General features: G+C 34.6%; 1 protein-coding gene across 1 annotated transcript; it reads right to left on the minus strand.

Annotated features, from left to right (window-relative positions):
* Positions 1-4,709: 4,709 nt before the first annotated feature.
* Positions 4,710-19,368, minus strand: LOC131027475 (probable phospholipid hydroperoxide glutathione peroxidase). The gene is made up of 6 exons (XM_057957560.2): positions 19,024-19,368; positions 18,846-18,922; positions 6,567-6,628; positions 5,627-5,745; positions 5,321-5,488; positions 4,710-5,057 (listed from the first exon to the last, which is right to left on the minus strand). The coding sequence occupies exons 1-6, from the start codon at positions 19,177-19,179 to the stop codon at positions 5,025-5,027; spliced, it is 615 nt and encodes a 204-aa protein (XP_057813543.2). The 5' UTR covers positions 19,180-19,368; the 3' UTR covers positions 4,710-5,024.
* Between the last annotated feature and the right edge of the window lie 1,313 nt (positions 19,369-20,681).

Consider the following 20,681-nt stretch of genomic DNA (forward strand, 5'->3'; position numbering starts at 1 on the left):
AGCAAGATCAATCCATCTTATTGTTTTTCTCTTTACATGATACTTGGGAAATTCAAATCATTTCCTTTAATGGTAGTGGTGTGGAGTTGAAAAAGGACAATCTTATTGCTACTTTTCTTTAAGAGAAAATGAGAAGAAAATCTATGAAGAAAAGCTCAACGAGTTTTGTTTGTATGAGGAATGTTCAAAGAAAAATTGGGGCCTAAAGAGGATAAGAAAAAAGATAGACCTAATTCTAAAGGATATTTTGAAACCTCAAGAAAGATCAAAGTGATAAAATTGTGGAAAAAGGAGACATGTCAAGAAGTAATGCATAAACACGAGATGATTCAAATTCTTCTTCATAAAATTCATTTAATGATAATGAAAATGATGCTTTATTTTTTTTTATAACATTAGTGATGATGCTTCTCTGATTGATTCACGATGCTCCTAATATATAACTCCTCACAAGAAGTGGATTCTCCATATACAACAGATGATCGAGGAGAGGTTTTCCTTGGAGACAATAGTACCAAGAGGATTGTTGGTAGTGGAAAGGTACAATTATGTTTCATTGATGAAGGGTTAAAATCTTTGATCGTGTTTTACATATTCTAGATCTTGTAAGAAAATAAATTTCTATATGCAAGTTAAATAATTCTAGAGCGCATGTGGCATTTGGCAAGTCTAATTGCAAATTGGTAAGAGAGATTTTGGTGGTTTCTAAAAGATCTTAGATACAGACTCTATTTCAGCTAAAAGCCTCCATATTTTATAATTTTTCAACGTAACTAGCACTTAAAATGAATGTATATTATGACACCAACAATTGGATGACATAAGTGAAAATGTTCTTAAGACCAATGTTAATATAAATTTGGTTAACCATTTTTTTTTGTTGGTAAGGATGACTTCTATGGGAATTGTGTTTGGAAAATAGAAACCAATCTTCATTTCTCGTGTATTTCAAATCTATGAGATTAATATACATATTCATTCAAATGTATTTGGTCCATTGGATGTTGGTTCTATGGGTAAATTTTGTTAGTATGTTACATTCATTGATGATGTCTCCAAAAATATCTAGATTTATTTCATGTATTTTAAATTAATTTTTTCACCAAGTTTAATAAATTTAAAGCCTTATTGACAAACAAATATAGTAAAATAAGAAATTTTGAGATTTGATAATGGTCGAAATATTATTCCAGGAAATTTGATGAATTGTATAAGCATGCTTGCATTATTTTTTTTGTAAAAAACCACCTTATACTCACTAACAAAATGTGTTAGTAGAAAAGAATAACCAAAACCTTAATGGAAAGATATAGATATAGAAGTATGTTAAGTGGCATGTAGTTAGATTGGTGCTTTTGGATAAAGGTTATAAGTACTTTTTATTCAATTAATTGGTATTTCTATTTGTCTCTTCTTGATAAAACTTCATATGAAGTGTGGATAAAGAAAAAGCCTTCAGTTTCAAAATTGATCTAAATTGGACCCGCAAGCTCGAAAAATGCAGCTTTGTTGGTTATGGTAAAAAAATTAAAAGTTAAAATATTGGAAATCCTCTAGCTTAGAAAAATGATTTTTTTAAGAGGTGATTTCTAGTGAGTTTAAGATTGTTAAGTGAAGAACCAAAGGAAAAAGAACAAAAATAATATACTTGAAAACAAAAATATTATAAAAAAAAAATGCACTTGTGGAAGAGCACTTAGATGGATTAGAGGACACAAAAAAATATTTAGAGCCCCTTAATCTTACATTGAAGAGTTCCACAAAACAAAAAAAATAGTTAATCAATATAACCCTTTCAATTTTTATTGTTTATTACTAACTATAATCTTATATCTTTCAAGTAGGGTCTCTCTTTAGATGATAGTTTGTCATACTATAAGCCATGCAGAGGAGATGATGGCCTTGAATAGTTGTATGTGTGGGATCTTGTCAATTTTCTTAAGGAAAGAAATCACATTGGTTGCAAGTGGATGTACAAAAATAAATTTGGTCTAAATGGTCAATTAGAGTGGTATAATGCCAAAATAGAGGCCAATGGTTACTTCTAGGGAGAGGCAGTTGATTTTAATGAAAGTTGATTTTAATGAAATTTCCTTTCATGTTGTTAATTTATCTTTTATTAGATTTATTTCATCCATTATTGCACCTTATGATTTTGAGATTGAGAAAATCAATGTTTAGATCAAATTTCTTGCGTGGGGATCTTGAGGAGGATATTTATATGTGATAACTTAATGGTTTTATAGTGAAAACAAATGGTTGGTTTGTAAGTTGAAAATATTATTATATGATCTAAAATAGTCACTTGAGATATATGAAAATCTTGATGCCTTTGTATTGAAATTGTATTTTTTAGAGAATGAAATATCATTATGTTTGTATTAATATTATTAATAATTAGATACTAATCATTATCTTGTATGTGGATGATAAAAAAAAAAATTGGTAATAGTAAGATGATGATCAAGGAATTTTGGTACATTTGACATGAAGGACTTGGCAATTGTGAAATTTATTAATTGGGATAGAGATCAACAAGAATTGAGTTAAAAAAAATCTTTTGTTGAGTCAAAGTATGCAGATACCATTCTGTGACAATTTAGTATTCATGACCATCATCCAATGAGCATTCAATTTTGTATTGGTATTGTGATCACTTTAGACATTGATCCTAAATATAATCATGATTTTTATAGAATGTATATAATGTGACTCATGTTGGTGCTATTAATAGTTTGGTGTATACAATAGTTTTCACTAGACTAGATACTTTTCCATTAATAGGAGCTTTGTGTAGGTTTATGTCTAACCTTGGTAAAGAGCATAGGACTATTCTTAAGAGGGTATTTAGATATTTACATGGAACTTCTAATTATTGTTTATGTTATCATGGTATTGATGATATGGATAAGTAATTAGACATATAGGGATTTGTTGATACAAATTGGGTAGGTGACTTGGATAGTGAAAGATCCAACTAGTGGCTATGTTCCCTCTCTATTTGGAGATGTAGTGAGTTAGATGAAAAAAAGTAAACCCACTATTCCTTTGTTGACACTGAAGTAAAGTATGTGACTATTACACATGCCTCTAAGGAGGAGGTTTGGTTATAGAGACTCAACACAAGTATTGGTTTTGATTGCAAGATTGTTAGAGCTGGATGTGATGTTATTGTGTGATTTACTTGGCCTAAATATCCTATGGATCATGTTTGTACTAAAAAAATTTATGTTTAGTATCACTTTATTTGAGAAGTGGTTGAGAATTGAAAATCTTGACACTTTGGATAGTGTTATAGGTTCACTTATGAATCTAATGAACACAAATAAATTCGCTTGATGTAGAAAGGTTGTGGGCCTTAATACTTGTACTTAATTATATTTATATTTTATATGGGTGTATTTATAATGTGTAATGTAAATTGGGAGAATATTAGAACTAAGTTGCAACCCTTGTATTATTCATGTGTCTCCGACACTATTGGAAAATATTGGTTTAACTTAGATTTTTCAAGAACATTGGAATTAGTCACATGCATTCATGAAATAGGTGAAGTTGATAGTGATAATTATAAAACTATTTTAAGAAAATTTCGCAGCTTAGATATGAGAATTGAGTAGAGGAGCATCTTAAAAGTTGTTTGTGAGTCCCATATGAATTGGGATATGGGCTATTATAAAAGATTTGCAAGTCAAAGGTACAATCTATTATTGGTATGGAGGTCAGTACTTGATATCATTTATAAAGTTACTAATCGATAAATATTGATTATATTGAAATGAATGATAAAACATACTTTAAATTAACTTTTTACAATTTAAAATTAAATGTTATAACAATATTCACTTTCTACAGAGTTCAAAAAAAAATCATAACTTAATGGACGAATCTTCTTTATATAAAGGACCATTTTATAATCATAATTGATAACTAACAAGTTTCCACAATAGGAATTCATTCTCTAACTCTATCTATTACATATAATTAAAAAGAGGCAAAAATAGATATAAATTATATTTCAAAGATAAATTATAGTCATAAAAGAACTAACATCACATGAAAGTACTTTAAACAAACCAAATTTGAATAATTATAATAAAAAAATTATATGACAATAATCTGAACACTTCATAGGTGAAGCACACTAGTATCTATTATAGCTAACTTTGTGCAACCACAGATCCTAAACGATACATCAAATTTCAACATTTTTGGGGGTTGTCTCCATATGCAACTTAACTGCTTATAGCTATCATTTTGGCTTTTGGGTAGTAACAACGCACATTGTGGAATTTGTTATGTGCGCAAGGGTTGAAAAGTACACATTTCAAAGAGTTGACCAATACATACTTAAAGGTGCCCCAATAACCCTACACTTAAAATTGTCAATACTTATGAACAAATATCCTAGTAGTCATGCGCAAATGGGCCAATTATGATCCAAAAACGCTAAAAGGTGGGTGGCTATTGGTACATGTGAAAATTATTAATGGGCTTTTAATTATCATTCTTTAGATTTCTAAAAAGTTCGCAATCGAGAGGTTGGGAGCACAAAGAGTAAATAGTTATTGGAACCATAAAGACTAATGATGTTCTTCCCTTAGAAATGAAAAAAACTAGGAAAAACACGCATTCTATAATTTAAAGAAATAGTCCAATATTTTTTATTTGAGAATGAAAGAGAAATTTGTAAACAGTGATAACAATGATTCAAAAGGAACTTGAACTAATCCAGTTGCATTTCATTGTAATTATATTTTTATTTTGAGGTTCTTCACAAAACATACTACATTAACTTAATATAAATATTAACACCCCTTAAATATGTACATATTATAGTTAAAAAGCCACATATTTTGGCATCCATACTCAAATGAATGCCATAGGTCAAACGATAACTTTTGGGTTATGTTCAAAACTCACAAAATGTCCATTTAACCAAGGGTTATCATATGCCAATTATTTAATAAACCTAATATACATGAATAGATACATAACACTCATAGATATGTTGACGAAGAGAATTAGGAGACCTCCAAGTGCTGCTTAATATCTTTCTGCAATCAGAATAGAAGAGATTAATAAAGTTGTATTTGAAGAATACATCTCACCACTCGTCTAAGTTTTTAATGCTAAATGTATGTCCTGATGGGCAGGCATCGCTATGAATATGCAACCCAATTAAATATGTAAATTAATTGTAAATTGGGCGTACAAGTCAAAAGTTGAAAATAGGATGAATTCACATACACCAGTAAATTTACACATGCAATAAAAAATTTGAAAGGTTCAAAGAATTAGAGGGTGAAGATTGTAAAACCTCGATTTTGAGTGGAGAAGTTATTGGAGCATATCGGCTGACAACATTCCCATTTTTGTCAACTAGAAATTTAGTGAAGTTCCACTTTATTTTATTCCCCAAAAAGCCACCTTTACTTGCTTTCAAGAACTTGTAGATGGGTGCTGCATTATCACCATTGACTTCAATCTACATCAAATAATTGATTTCCAAGTGCTTATGAGATAACTTCTTCGAGAGTTATATATACGAGTTCCATTATATTAAAGATGGAAATCTAGATATCATCTAATAGGGACGTTTGGGAATACTCTGTGAGTGACGGACCTTATCAAATATAGGGAACTCGGATTTGAAGCGAGTGCAAGCTACTTCCTCAATCTGATCATTATTACCTGGCTCTTGTCCACCAAATTGGTTGCAAGGAAATGCAAGTATTTCAAATCCTGAAACAGTTATCGAGTGACAGATAAAATGTGTTAAAGTTGACAAAACACAACTATTAAAAACAACCCTCCAAATACACACCTTGAATGAGAAACTCAAGTTTGGAAGGCAACAAGAAATATTATTCCATTTGGAAGAAAGAGGAACAAGCACCACCACTGATGATGTGCAGAAGGAAGTAGGGGAAATGCTCCTGAAACCATACTGTGATGAAGACCCTGGGGTTAGGAGATGGGACTGCATATGGCCCTTTGGATATGAGATTTTTGTGTAAGGATTTTTCGCATTAAAGATATGATGGTTGAGGTTAAATAAAGATCTTTTGAACGATTTCGCTTCAAATTTCCTTGATTTTGGGTTGGTCCTTTGTTGAGTATTCTATTATCCCTTTAATCTGTTTTTAATTGTGATGTAATTTTACTGTCGATTTCTCATGGTTGCTCTTTCATGTTTTGTTGAGCTTTATTACTTTATTCCTTTCTGTACAAGGATCTGGATTCTTTCAAAATCCTTGTTTACCTTAATAAAAATTATATTCCTCATTTGTATCCATGCAATTAAGTGTTTTGCCTTGAACAATAGCTTCTACTACCCTCTTAAGGGAAACTAATACAACTCCAAATAGCTCATCTCTTCATTATTCAAAAATCTTCAAATATCAAATTACTATCTGACATACTGAAAAAGGTAAAGATGAATTCGGAATATAGCGATCCCCTTTTCTTGAGTTGGATGCTGCCAGAAAAGCAGTTTTAGAAAATATCACATAGCGAAAAACTACAACTTCTGTAGAGCCCGAAAATGTATTATGGATAAGTACCTTGATCTTTGTACTTTTCATATAACTGGTTCAGCTCTTTGTAGTTGGAATTAGTCAGCCCACTGCACGGTGCACAGACAATCAAAGAGTCAAATGGCAATTCGTTAAGACATGCTGAAAAAATGTAAACCATAAAGCGCAAGAAAACTGTACAGCGGGTGTTCACAATAATTAATCTAATTGAATTAAACGAACATAAAGTTTATGACCTGTCAAACACCCTCCAGATTTTCAAACGATGCAGAAAAGTGGACTGGCTAGTACTAGTGTTTATATCAGTGATAAAAACAATTGTTTTACATATATAATGCCTTCGACGGGATTTAATTTTCCCTCTTCTTTGTATCTTTGTTTGCGAGTTTGCATAAACACTCTTTTCTTAGTAGCCTCACTAAGTTCAACCTCAGATTCCATATGTATATACACATACATACATATATATGTATGTATGTATATATGTATATACACATACATACATATATATGTATGTATATATAATATACACATATATATACATACATACACTCACATATATATATATATATATATATACGCACGCACGCACACACAAGCAGAAATGAAGAAAACATAAAATGACTTAAACAAACTAAACGAAGCTGAATTTTTAAAACCATGAACATTTAAATATACCTTTTAAGTGTATAATTTTTTAATACTCATTTACAATTGAAAAGGAGCAACCTAGAAGTGTCTAAGTCAATGTCAATCAGAAATGAATTCAATTATGTCAGCAAATTTGACTTGCTATAAGTTTGAATGTTCTAAATATTTCCTCCAGGAAGCATAGGATCAGAATCTATGCGTGTGAGTGGCCTCCCATGCTTTAGCAGTTTACTGTTAGATTTACCTCCATCTAGAACAATGCTCTTAGCCGGCACTGGAATCAGATGAGATCACAAGTTTTCTTTCCATTCGACAGGTCCCTGTCTTTCATCAATGGCTCTGTTTTATTCGTTGCTTCTAACCAATAATGCCTTCCTGTCCATATTGGGTACCAAGGAATTGATTTTTGTCTTTGTGCATGGAGTTTGGTTCAACTGTATTTGTCTGAGGTAGGAAAAGCATTGATGTTGTTCAAGAATAAGCTTGGCAAAAAAACACTCAATTTGCTTACTTCAGGGAACAATTCTTCCCTGTTCTCTTGTGAATTGAATGGAATCACATAAGACAAACTCCACCAGTGATCACTATCAATTTCGCTTTCGCTATCTAGAAGGCTACCTATATTCTTCACTCTCCTCTCAACTCCATCTGAGAAGGCTTGATCTTTGTCAGGACAAAAAACCTTCCACATGTTTCTTTCATTGTACAAAAGTTGCAGGTACGGGAGACTGCTAGCTTTTTCCCAATTTTAGGAAAAAATAATGGGGCATTCTAGTCTCATACTAAAAGGGGAGCACACGTGACATCTACATATGCACAAAATTCAGCACACAAAACTTTTTGGGGTCAAGCCAAAGCACTGCAAGAAAATTAGACAGCAAAACTGTGTTTGGCCAGATATATTGTTTGGCAAGAAAGTTTGTTGTTTTTAAAATAATGCAAGATGACAGTTTTGTAATGACAAATTTAACAGGTTGCAGATTTACCCAAGGGGGGCTGCAAGTTGGCAGAAACTGGTGCAACTTATAATGCATGTTGACAAGTTTGCAAATATGGCAAGAAATGTGTAAGTTGTCCTTTGACAGGAGATGTTGAGTAAGATTGTTGTTGACAAGCTTTAACAGGTTATAAGTTTGTAAGTAAATATGCTGCAGGTTGACAGTTTGCAAGAAATATGTTGCTCACTTGACAGACTTTGAAAGACTCTTTTGATAAATTAGTTTGATGCAGTGGACAGCCAAAAGACTAGTTTATGTTTGCAATGCTTGACTGATTCACCGAAAAGATTTAACTAATGTTTGATATTTATAGCATAACAGTTTGAAAAAGAAAGTTTGCATAACAGGAAATGAACTTTGACAAAATTACTGCTAAATTGATCTAATTACACTAACACTAACTGCTGTGATTCTAAATTAAACTAATTAGTAATGAAATCTAGCTAAAAAACTAATCTAAACAGATTTTAAATGCAAAACTGACAAAAACCAATCCAAACCTGAAACCAAATGTTGCAGATTTAGAGCAAGAGTTTGAAGGGTTTTCTCCCCCAGACTGACACCTTGATTTGAATTTGCTGCAGTCAATTGACCATACAGAAATCCTGGACAAGGCAAGGGTATAGAATAAGAGATAGAATGACAAAACGAGGGGAAAATCAGCTGATTGTGGCTGTAGAGAAGGTCTGGTAGAGTTATGGACTGTTTTCTCCTCCTTTTCACCTATTGCAAGTCAAATTTAGATACCTAGATTGTTTGGATGCTATTCTAATGTGTATCAGACATGTGAAATGGAGGAGGTTGAGTTATGGGAGAAAGGGACATTTTTGGGAAAACAAAGCAAAAGGACGCAACAAATATGCATGTTTACAATAGAAGAGCCCAAGGCGCACAAAATGGGTTTCACAAGAAATGGAACAGCCAAAAGGAACAAAAACAGCACAACTGCAACCAGGTTGTTGGTCACAAGTACAACACAATAACCATGGATCTAGCCTAAGCAATGCCAAACCCAGATCTAGTCAACCACACACCGTTAACCATGGTGTGCGATTGAGAGGCGAACTTGGGAAGACCTTTCTTCTGTATTTAGACAACAATCCATGAAACATAGTTCTCCAAGTCCTCAAAACAAGGAGTGGGGAAACCACCGTAGATGGCCTAAGGTGGGACGCCATAAGGGGAGAAAAACACTTGAACAAAGATGCCGAATGTCAAGGAACTACAACAAGAACTGTCAGGCATCATGTCCAAGCAAAGGACAATCAAGAGCAATGGAATCAGCCCCTAGATCAGGAACTAGGAAGACACCTCAATGGGAACTATGGGAACCGTAGAAACCTCAACAAGCCCAATAGGGACTAATGGTAGGAGTTAGGGTGCCAAATGAGAACCAAAATGAGTTGATTCCCCTATTTTGGAGTCAAAGTCCTAGGGATACACAATAAGGTGGTGGGGGAGGGCATTCTGCCACCAAGTAGATGAAATTGACTGTGGATAGCAAAGAACAATCCAAAGCCAAATATCCTACAGCAAAGAAACGTTTGCAATAAAAGGGGATACCCTCGTAGTCGATAGATTAAGTCCAAGATTGACCACCTACAAGATAACTCCCCCAAGGGGAGCCTTAGATAAGTCGATGTACACCAAGATGAGAAAAGGTGTGCGAGTAGTCCAAAGTAGTTGCGTCAACCTTCAAAAAGCAACCCAACGCATTGTCAATGGCCTCAAAAGTAGTGTTGCACCAAAACTAGAGAAGCAAATAAGGCGATCTGATAATCTAACCCAAACCGGTGTAATATCAAGACTTGGTCAAATGGCAGCAAAAAGGATGGATACCAAGGCCAAAGCAAAAGAGAATTCTAGCCCCACAGCCAAACTTTAATATCCAACATAGTATCCATGTCCTTTGATGACTCAAATGTCACCACAAAAAAAACCCTAGCACAAGGGTAAATCTCCTCTCTATCCTCTTAGATAGGTGGCCAATGTTCTAAAATCCAATGATGCAAGTCTGAAAGGGAAGGCCACAATACTCTTATTGGCGAAGAAGACCTTGTTATTCACCACCCAAAAACACCATGGCAGCAAACAAAGCACAAAGGAAAAGAAATGACTTAGCCCAAGAATGAGGGCAAGAGGAAAGCACAATGGCATTATTGTTCACAACTACCAAATATGAACGAGGAGAAGGAATGCCCAGGCCACCACCAAAATTCCCAAGCATGATCCTACCTGGAAGAGATATTCCATCTTGAGAAAGTATTGCCTCCAAGGCTCCAACAGCACAAAACCCCCCTTCAACACCACTTGAATATCCTCCACTAGCACCAACAAAACCTTCTCACACATATAGATATGTATGTTATCATTTAATAATTTATTACATAACCTTAGGATGTGAATGTGTATGTATTAAGAGTTAGGTTATGTGCGAACTATATTATTATTTATTGTGAATAATGTTAAGATAAATTTTTGAATATTTATTACTAATTTATTGAATATATAACTAATATAATTATTTTTATTTATTCATATTGTTATTATAATTCTATGTTCCATAGAGTTACAACAATGGGAGACAAGGGGATCATACCCAAAATTTGGAAATCGTTCTTGGCAATAGAAATATATATATAGAACCAAATCTTTACTCTTTAGAGAAAAAAGAATGCTAGAGAACCTAACTTATCTAAATGATGAGATTTGCATAGTTGCAAATAGGAATATCACCGTTCTTGAATTTTTTTTATTTTTTTTTCTATGCTTTCTAGTAGATGAGTTTTTAAAAATCCATGGTTGCCAGGAGACCTGTCCTAGTTCTGGTACAAGAGACTATTATACCAGTATTGGTATGTCTATTTTTGGAAAATAGGAGACGAGGGTACTTGAAAACACCTTTTTTTTAATCTAATTTAATAATTTATAAACTTGTTTTATTAAAACTACTAATACATTCATTAACATCTACCAAGCATTTATTTCTTAAGGAAATGAAAATATGCAGCACCAGCATTGCCAAGAATTATCTAACTGCATATACATTCTCTGCAAAAGCCTTAAAATTTTCTTATTAGATATACTAGATTTCAACCAATAAACTCAAATGTTATTGATTACAATTTACATCTAGTTCCAATCATGAAGTTAGATTACATGGTCATTGTGATTTTTCTCTTTATTCTAAGGAATGACATTGTGTATCGGTATCCATAGCCAAGTTTTACAATATAGAATATCTAAATACCTGTTAGATTCCACACTAACTTGCTAAAAATACAAATGAAAGCAACCAGTCACTTGTGTCAACTCCAAATGCGTAAGCAGCTTTTCCCTCGCACTCCCCCAATAAATGCAACAACTATAGACACGTTGCAAGGAATTGTAGAAGCTTTATGAGTTGTTTTGTACTAGAAAACAAAGGAAATAGTCTGGTAAGTCAAAAAAGTGATTCCAGGAAAGTTTGGATAAAGAAAGTGAAAGAGCAGAAATCCGAAAAGTATTTGTCGTTCAAACTGCACTTCATACACAAAAGGAGAAGAATTTGTGGATTATTGATAGCGGATGCTTGAGACATATGACCGGAGATAAAAGCAAGTTCATAGATCTCAAAAAGTATGACGGAGGAGATGTTACGTTGGTAATAATTTGGTTGCCCAGATTGCCAGAAAAGGTACATTGAGTCTTGATAGTGACAAGACAAAAACCAATAATATTTTGTATATAGAAGGTTTGAAACATAATCTTCCGAGTGTAAGTCAAATGTGTGATAATGGATATAGTTTATATTTCAATGAGAAAGGTTGTGAAATCAGGAAGAAGGATACCTAAGAATTGGTTGCCGACGGAAGCAAAACTAACAGTCATGTATATCATCTAAGTGAAGTAAATGGACAAAATTGTTTTGTCATACAAAGAGAGGAAACCTGGGTTTGGCACAAAAGGATGGGACATATCGATTTTGGTGACCTTGTGAGAATTAGCTCAAAAGGAATGGTAAGAGACATGCCTAAGATAAAGAAGCTTCCATCATCTACAAGTTACAAACCATATCATGAAGGAAAGCGGACAAAGACCAGATTTCCTACTAAGGAATATTCTACCGCAAAGAAAGGAGTTCCAAAATGCTATGCAAAAGGAGTTTGAGATGTCAATGCTTGGTGAGTTTTATTTTTTTCTTGGTTTACAGATTTCTCAATCAGAAAAGGGTATATTCATTTTTAAGACCAAGTATATAAAGAAGATGTTGAACTAATTCAAGATGGAAGATTGCAAACCAATAGGAACACCTATGGTTACTAGATGTAAGTTGAGCAAGGATAATGATTCAGCTTCGGCAAATCAGACATTATATAGATCAGTGATTGGAAGCATGTTGTATGTGACTGCATCCAGACCAGATATCATGCAGGCAATCGGAATGGTGGCAAGATTTCAAGCAGTGGCAAAGGAGACTCATGTCAAAGCTACAAAGAGGATTTTCTGGTACCTAAAAGCTACAATGAAATTTGGTTTATGGTACCCTAAGAGTGCATTTCAATTTGATTGCATACACTGATGTAGATTGGGCCAAATGTATTGATGACTGGAAGAGTATAAGTGGAGGAGCATTATATCTTAGAGACAACCTAGTTTCATGGTTGAGTAAGAAGCAAAATTAAATATCCCTATCTACCGTAAAGCAAAATACATTGCAGCAATTTCCTATTTTATGGATGAAGGTGAAATTTGATGAACCTATTTCACTTTTGTGTGATAATACAACGCTATCAATAGTTACAAAAATCTAGTAATTCACTAAAAGACAAAACACATTGCAATTAAGTATCAATTCCTAAGAGAGAAAGTTGCAACGAGGTAAAGTTGGAGTATGTTGAGACTAAGGAACAAATTGCAGATATCTTCACAAAACCCCTTCCGAAGGTTACTTTTGAGTATCTCCAAAAGAAGTTGGGAGTTGTAGTTCCATCCTCTTAAATCAAGAGGAAATACAGGTGTAGGGGAAATGTTGACTCTCTGCTGCAAGAAGGCTTGGTGGTCTTGCAAATTGATAAAAATACATATCTCACCAAGATTATTGGTATATGGACTCAAGGGGAGTCTTTCTGTTGGATGAGCAAAAAAGAAGTGAACCGATTCATAAAGGGGAGAAATTGTTGGCCTTTGCCATTGATGTCAAAGGGGGAATAAATGGACTCAAAATGTTAAGAAGAATGGAGATAAGTTACTGAAGATAGGTAGGGTCACTCAGTCCTAACATATTAGATTTCTCTAACATATGTTGATGCACCAACAACATTTTGTTGTTTGCCATCAATGACAAAGGGGGAGATTGTTGAACAAAAGTTGTCATTGATGTCAAAAAGGGAGTTGTCTCAAAGAGAGAATGTGTTGCAGTCATGCCGCTTACTTCTATTGTATCTAGATGATTGGAAAAGTGTGTTACTGTCATTGTCATTTCAGAGCATTTTGAGTAGTGGCACACTTATGCAGTCCCATTGATTGATAGGACTACAAAATTGGTCAAGACATGTTTGTATTATCTTAGAGCATCCTTTCATGTTGATAGAAGTCTGTTTCAAAACGTTGGTTGTAGTTATCCAATTTGTATGCTTGCTCTGGTAACTTGCAAAGAGTTGCATTTGCTAATACTTGAGAATTGGGACGTGTGGTTTGAATGAAGAGTATGCCTACAAAAGTTTGACCTATATCCAGCATTTCTAGAATTCTGGTGTGGCAAAAGAGTGTGTTTGTTTCACCAGTTTGTTATTGTGTTGCTGACAAACTCAATTTGTGTTTAGGAATGGTGCGGTTGTTTTGAATGTGTGCTGCTGGAAATTAAAGGTGGATGTCCCTCATCATCAGTTTGATCCTCAATAGGATCCGCATGATGTGATTCCTTGTGTGGAACCATGTGTGAGCTTTTAAGTCAGACATATTGCACATTTGTTTTGGTCGACCTGTGGATGGAGTGTAGTGTGTGCTTCTACCAAAGATTCTACATGGACAATCTTTAGGACCTAATTAAGCTTCCTTGAGAAGTGTGTGGCATGTTCCTGTGTATTGATGTGTGTATGGGCTAATTAGGACCTAGCCTATTACACGTTTGATAAAGTAAATTTGTGTGGCCAACTTGTAATTGTAAATTGTAGTTGTGACACATATATATGAGTGTCCTGAATTTATTTCATCAATAGTTGTGATGATGTTGATGTACTTCTGAGGATACAAGTTCATACTACGTGAGTTGAAGAATGAGATAGAGCGTGATTTCTTGATTCAAGTGCACCATTATCAAAATATCTTAAAGTGTTAGAGGAGAGTGAGCTGAAGTTGATTAGAGGCAAGTTGTATGTTGAAGGTCCTAAAACTACATAATTCATATTGTTGAGATTGAGTTCCTAGCTACTGAGTTATTGCTCAGATCTAGGCATTTGAGATTGGTGTCTCGAGTGGCTCGGTGCTCACAATACATAACAGGGATTGTTGTCTCCAGTAGGTTGGTGCCTACTCTATCTATGTAAGTGATTCATTATTTGTGAGGCTGAATTTGGGCAGTAGATCCAAGCAGCTATTCTCACTGTGGTTTTTCCCATCCTGACTTTCCATGTATATCTGGTGCTCATTGTGTGAATGTGTGTTGATTTACATGTTGTTTGTTGTATTACTAGGATACTTAAGTGAATCTATTTTAGAGTATTGAATGACAAGTTATTTATGGTAATTAATGTTGAGCATTAATGTCGACCCATTCATCAAATCTTCATTACATTTATACCAAAAAGTGTGACGAGGCATTAATGTTGACCCATTCATCAAATCTTCATTACATTCATACCAAAAAGTGTGACAAGAGAAAACCCTAAGCTAGAACTTCCCAAAAGATCTACAAATGGAACTGTAAAGACATTCAGATACAAGAACTATTTACCTACAATAATCTCCTAGAGATTTACAAATGATGCTGCTCTAATGGGAATTGGATTTGCAAATGACTAACCTTTGATATTCCAAATGAACTCATACTTATAGAACTTTGTCTAGTTGCCTAAATCCTTGCAGGAAATCGACTCAAAGACGGATGTCATTAATGTTGCATGTTGAACAAGTTGAAATTTCAAGAAATCCATAGAAATAGCGGCCTAGAGCTTGTGTGGAAACCATTCTTGTTAGGAGTTCAACCATCACATTAACAATTGAATGGTCATCTTCATCTTTCATTGTTGGAAATGCGTATGAATTTGCATTCTTGAGATGAACAACAATTTCTAAGCAAGTAAACTCCTTTAGAGAAGTTGTAACGTCAAATTTAGTCATTAATGGTGACCTAGGTTGTGCAGTGAGGCAAGTAGGGAAGAACGATGCAAAGTGTGGGAGATGTGGAGCTTCGGGATTTGAGATTGAGGTTACCATAGTTTCATACAATTTGTTGGGGATCAAGGATCGAAAGTACCTTATAACCTATACCCAAAAGTATCATGTTGGAGATATTCTCTCATCCCAACTCTAAAAAATGTATATGAAGGGAAAAGTCAAAAGTCGAGGATTGGGGAAACCAAATAACCTATGTTACCCTGAGTTTCCGGGACAGGGATGGCAGGGGACAGGGGTACGCATTTCCAGGACAATGATTTTTTTTGCCAATTTTGGGGACGACTAGGGAACGGCAAAGGGGACGGCTATATAAAAGATAGCGAAAATTAAAATATATAGGGAAATTTAAAATATTCATATGAAATCATGGATAAAGCATGCACATATACATTATAGAACCTTAACATATAAGAACTAGCAGGGTTCTTATGCCAAATTTGTGTTAAATTGAGTGTCAAAATCAAATTGCTTCTAGAATTCATTGTCAATATGCAGAATTTATGGGGACGTCCTCTGTCTCCAGGACAGGGATGCCTACAAAAAATACTGGGGATGCATCCCTGGGTAACATAGCAAAGAACACATGCTACAAAGGATGCAGGAAAAGAGATGGCCAAAACTACGACTCAAAAAATAGCACAGTAAAGGATTGGGGATGACAAGGAACCTATCCTTCAAGGCATGCAAGCAAAAAGATGACCAAAACCATGACTCCAAAAGGTAATTTAGTGTAAAGCATCAGATTGTAGGGGTCCAAGGAAAAGCATGCCAATAAAAGAGATTTTGAAACTCCAACAAAGACAAGGGAAAAGGTGGCAATCGGAGGAATGATATGCTAGGCTAGAAAATTGCAAAACTCCAAAAATTTCCTCAAGCCCTAGGAAATGACCAGAAACACCCAAACTTATAATTTGAGGGAAACACGAGGAATGATGAAGGACAACACTTTGTGCAAATTTGATTGATGTAGACACAGTCAAGGATTTCTCAAATCGGTTATAACTTTTAAAGAAAAAAATCCATAAAGGGGCATGGATCATGCAAATTTAGGCACTACAAAGTTGGGCACCAACAAAAGCTACAATAACCAATGTTCCAAGACTTGTCTAGACTCAGCAAGTCCTAAGGTGAGCCACCCTGGGCAAGTTTGGGAGAGTTGATAGCCAAGTACTCACCAAAAATGCCATGTCTAGGCGAGTCTCAACTTAGAGACTCAACCATTTTAATTTATTTTTTCAAAACTTACAAAATTTCAATGCTTATTTGGTTTATGGCATACCCATCTAAGATTTAAAAAAAAAAGGAAAATAGCATGCACCATGATGGTCTGTGTGGTTTAGAAGGTCTTCATTTGGGCTTGGTGGCAAGGGCTCCACCCCTCAACCCTGCCCTGTAGCGCAACAAGGAACACGCCTAGGGCACTACCCCCAGATCCTGCAAGGGGTGTTGCCCCTTGACCATGCTGGAAGCACTACCCCCAGACCCCTGTGAGGGGCGCTACCACTCAACCATATTTTGGTATTGCCTCGAAACTCCCATCAAACTATAAGTCTAAGCAAGTAATAGGCCAAAACTTCATGATCATAAACATCTACAAAATACATATCCCTTGTTGTAAGATGCAAATCTCTGCATCTTCATAGTCAAAGCCACAATCAAGGATTATCTTGTTTCATACATTAGACAACTTGTTTAGTATACAAGGACACCATAGGCAAAGTTGGCGTGCCATAGTCATTGTACTATTAAATACAAGTCATAGTTGACAAGAAATGCCATTTTCATAATGCAAAATGTATCAATCATGCCTTGCATAGACAACTCATAGAACAATCCCATCTATTAGTATCCTAGCTAAGGTCAAAATAGAACATAACCATTTATATTTTACTTACCATTCCGCTTTGTTAATGAGCTTGTCACCAAAGCATGCAATCTTGAAGGCTTCAAGAAAAATTTAATAATGAATTCCTCACTTTGCACACCAATCACTGAGACAACCAAATATTGTGGCTACATCATCATAGAAGACCTGTCTTAGGCACCAATGCATGAATTGTCGCGATGTTGGGATGAGTAATGCAAGCTCCTCTAAGCCATAGACTTATAATTTTAGTTTTGATGCCATGGACATCATATTCCATAAGTTTTATATACAATTGACAATATTTATATATCTAAATATGTTTCCTTCAACTAAAATTTGTGTTCATAGTTATTTGATCGATGTATGCTTGTATATATGATCAAAGTATCTTCTATTTGATGAGGTGATTGTGTCTTTAAGGCTTATTTATTAAGGGGTACATGAAACAAGTTTTAAATCGTTAAATATCTCTGAGTTTCTTGGGTTTTTCAATTTGCCAAGTCTGGGCGCTGGGTCTAAGTCCGAGTCCAAAATCAGCTTGCCAAATTTGAGGCGAGTCTGAGGCTTGTAACTATGAAATTTTACAATTAAAAATAAGAAAATACAGATTTGAAGCTGAGATATTGTTCCTATTCTGCCAGCTTTTGCCTGGTACTTATAACTGACCTTGTCTGATAAAGCCCACATTATCACAGCTGCTTCCACTGGAAGCATGTCTTGTTGGTTCTTGGACAGGGATTATTGTCATGTCAATAAGCCTACCTTGACACCAGAAAATGGCCCTCTGGAGTATGACTAAAACTTTAATCCAATGTTTAGTGAATCAGAGACCATCAACTACCAGACATCAGTTATCCAATCACAATGAAAGGCTGGCTTACTTGGCCACAATAAAAGGGCAGGTACTGTAATTTGCTTCCCAATCTCTATGGGGATGGGAGGGATAGGTCCACGAGCTTGGGTTGTTATATTAAGAACTTATATGTAAGATAATAAGACGTCAAGAGGGGAATTTTCAGTTTCACTCTAGCACTAGAATGCTTTCATGTCCGAAAATTCTTAAAATATCTATCATTATCCACTCATAGGTATAATTCATGCTAGATCGAGACGCAACAAAAGGGAAATCAGGGCCTCAATCACCAAGGAAGTTCAATCTAGAACGTTTCATAGATTTCTTTTCCAGTATCTCTGTATAGTTGAATAGCTTAATAAAGACTACTAAATATTAATTCCAAAAATTTTCCAGAACTTCGTTCTTATGCCAAATACAGATCCATTACAGACAACCGGATTGGAAAAAGGAAAACAAATTCGCCAGAACATAGAGCTTACTACGAGGATAATTTGTGCATATAGCATGACTAGCAAAACTAAGAAACCAGAATCAAAACGACGTGGCAGGATCAATACCACTGAGAAGCAACATTGACAATAAGCAAAACCTTGCCCTTATACGCGCTCAGATCCACATCATTACCCTTTATGTCCTGTAATCCACCAACTATACCCACATAAGAAAAGGGAAAATGCAAACCTTTTGTTGATAAGTTTGATAGCAATTCATTTTAAGAGAACAAACAAAACGCACCTTAACAGTAAAGTTGTGAACAGTGTTTGCAGCCATGCTTGAAAATGAGAAAGGCAGATAGTGGGTAGATAGCAGCGCACAGGTAACAGCTATGGCTAATACAAGTAGCGATGCTATGTGCAATACAGACAAATGGGAAGGAATCAAATATCCCATTAAAAGATACAGGTCATGGAAGTATCTGTTTGACAATTAGACATGTTGAAGTTGCCATAAAACGTCCTCTATTTCGTTCAGACTAAGAGTTTAAAATGAATGAGGTGGTCTGGTGAGTTTTCGGGAGGTTTAACGTGGGTGTTTTTCTTGGTCCCATATGCTGTTCAGTCATGTGGACATCAATAAAATCATTCATTTTATTTTTTTATACTTTTGAAATTATAGAGATAATATGTTAAATAGTAATTAAAATGTGTGAGATGTTGTAGTTAGGTGAGTCATTAATTGGGGTCATAAGGTTCAATGGATATGGACACTTTTTAATATTTAATTTGACGCTGTTCTTAATAAGAATTTCATGGTTTGCTTATATATTCAAATAATATAAGTCAAATGTTTATTTCTTATTTTTAAATTTTAAATATTTTATTAATATTATAAAATTATTGATATTATTTTATCAATATTAAAAAATATAAAAATGATATGGATAAAAATATTTAATTTTATATGTACATTCATTTTATGTTACAATTTTATTTTATTTTTAATATATTTATTTCTATCTTTAAAAAGTTTTAAATTAGTAATTTTTATTTTTTTTGATTGGTAAAAGGCCGAAGCCAGATATTTTATTATTTATTTATGAAATTATACATAACTCCACTCATGCGGGCGCCGGTAGGAAAGAGTGGAGTCGAGAAAACTTCCGGCCTAGCCCGGGACCAAAGTCCGACATATTTCAAGATAAATTCCAGTTTTGATACATGAAAAAAAACCCCAGGCCAGGGTTATCAGGTGGGAAGGTTTTTAATATTTCCTTCCCTTACAAGCCCAGAAAGAAATGTTTTCATTAGCCAAATGCTCCCTCTCCTCTTTAATGTTGTAGTTGTTCTATAGTGATTCAGAGTTGCTCCAAGATTGCCCAAGATCACCTGGTAGCCTGCAATAATAGTTATTCATACACTCGGCAAATTTGTTAGTAACAACCTGTTTGACCTGCAATGTCAGTTGTTCCACAGCTTGACAATTATGTTAGTATTATTGCCTGATAAAACCTAAAATTATTTCCAAAAAAAATAGTAAGGGTAAAATCAGTCGATAGTTTATTGCCTGATAAAACCTAAAATTATTTCCAAAGAATACATATCTCCTAAATTTTTAGAAAATAGTAAATTTTAGAGACAGAATTTTAAGTACCAGATATGCTTAGGATAGAGCATAATTGCTAAGAGGTCCTTCCTACCATAAAACCTCAGTCCTCCGACTCTTGTTTATGCTCCTGGACATTATCCTTAGTAAGGGTAAAATCCAGGCTACAACAACAAGAGTGGGAGAGGGAGATTCATATAAACCATCCTCCCTTGCCCTGAAGTTTTATAGCATAAGGAGTTCACAGTTTGCTAGGTAGCCACGTAAAGTTGGCCAGCTTAAAATTGACATAGAGACATCAGAATATAGAAAACATCAACAGATGGCATTAAAACTCCAGCAGATGTCCC

Source organism: Cryptomeria japonica, chromosome 4 (assembly GCF_030272615.1).
Source record: "Cryptomeria japonica chromosome 4, Sugi_1.0, whole genome shotgun sequence".
Taxonomy (NCBI): domain Eukaryota; kingdom Viridiplantae; phylum Streptophyta; class Pinopsida; order Cupressales; family Cupressaceae; genus Cryptomeria; species Cryptomeria japonica.